Genomic DNA, 1,040 nt, shown 5'->3' with positions numbered 1-1,040 from the left:
CTGGTGGAGATATGCTGCTCTATACACACTAAAAGTAGTGATTATTTACATGGAGTCTGGTGGGTTTGGTGATGGTGAACAGGTCTCTGTTCCGACCCTTTAACTGAATGTGTGTGAGTGTGAGACTGTAAAGTAACAACCTTCTCTCTGCACAGGTGTGTGGAGACTTCGTGCAGGTGCAGGTAGTCCCGGAGCTCCTTCACTTTCAGCTTCATGAGCTCCGCCCGCTCCAGCAGGTTACCGTAGAAACGCTGGCAGGTGTGGCAGAGGCGGGGGCGGGGCTCCAGCTGGGCGGAGCAGCGGCTGCAGTAATCCTTCTTACAGTCCACACACACATGCTGACAGACAGACAGACCAGGTTAATGGACCAGGTCTGGTAGGACCAGGCTAATGGACCAGGTCTGGTAGGACCAGGCTAGTGGACCAGAGTCTGGTAGGACCAGGCTAGTGGACCAGGTCTGGTAGGACCAGAGTCTGGTAGGACCAGGCTAATGGACCAGGTCTGGTAGGACCAGAGTCTGGTAGGACCAGGCTAATGGACCAGGTCTGGTAGGACCAGAGTCTGGTCTGGTAGGACCAGGCTAGTGGACCAGGTCTGGTAGGACCAGGCTAGTGGACCAGAGTCTGGTAGGACCAGGCTAGTGGACCAGAGTCTGGTAGGACCAGAGTCTGGTAGGACCAGGCTAGTGGACCAGAGTCTGGTAAGACCAGAATCTGGTAGGACCAGGCTAGTGGACCAGAGTCTGGTAGGACCAGGCTAGTGGACCAGAGTCTGGTAGACCCAGGCTAGTGGACCAGGTCTGGTAGGATCAGGTACCTTGGTGGCCGGGGTGTTCAGGCGCCCCCCGCAGGCCTTGCAGGACGGTTCAGACGGGGACGGCTGTCTGTTGAAGCCGGAGTTCGTGTAGGACTGATGACGTCTCTCGGCTGCAGACCGGTCCACCCCGTCCCCCGAGTCCATGCACAGCCAGTTACAGCAGGACAAAAACATACCTGGAGTACACAGGAATACACACTGTAACACGGGTTAAATACTACAC

At 56.3% G+C, this 1,040-nt stretch overlaps 1 protein-coding gene across 1 annotated transcript in view; it reads right to left on the bottom strand.

Annotated features, from left to right (window-relative positions):
- LOC117959756 (E3 ubiquitin-protein ligase rififylin-like) overlaps positions 1-1,034 on the bottom strand; it is a 1,996-nt gene extending 962 nt beyond the window's left edge. Inside the window, exons 1-2 of the mRNA XM_034897035.1 lie at positions 818-1,034; positions 97-338 (exon numbers count right to left, since the gene is read on the bottom strand). Coding sequence (XP_034752926.1) covers positions 97-338; positions 818-991 — 416 coding nt within the window. The 5' untranslated portion in view covers positions 992-1,034. The remainder of the gene's footprint in view (positions 1-96; positions 339-817) is intronic.
- Positions 1,035-1,040: the final 6 nt, after the last annotated feature.

This window comes from Etheostoma cragini, chromosome 16 (assembly GCF_013103735.1).
Source record: "Etheostoma cragini isolate CJK2018 chromosome 16, CSU_Ecrag_1.0, whole genome shotgun sequence".
Lineage (NCBI taxonomy): Eukaryota > Metazoa > Chordata > Actinopteri > Perciformes > Percidae > Etheostoma > Etheostoma cragini.
This window is presented reverse-complemented; position numbering and strand designations above follow the sequence as displayed.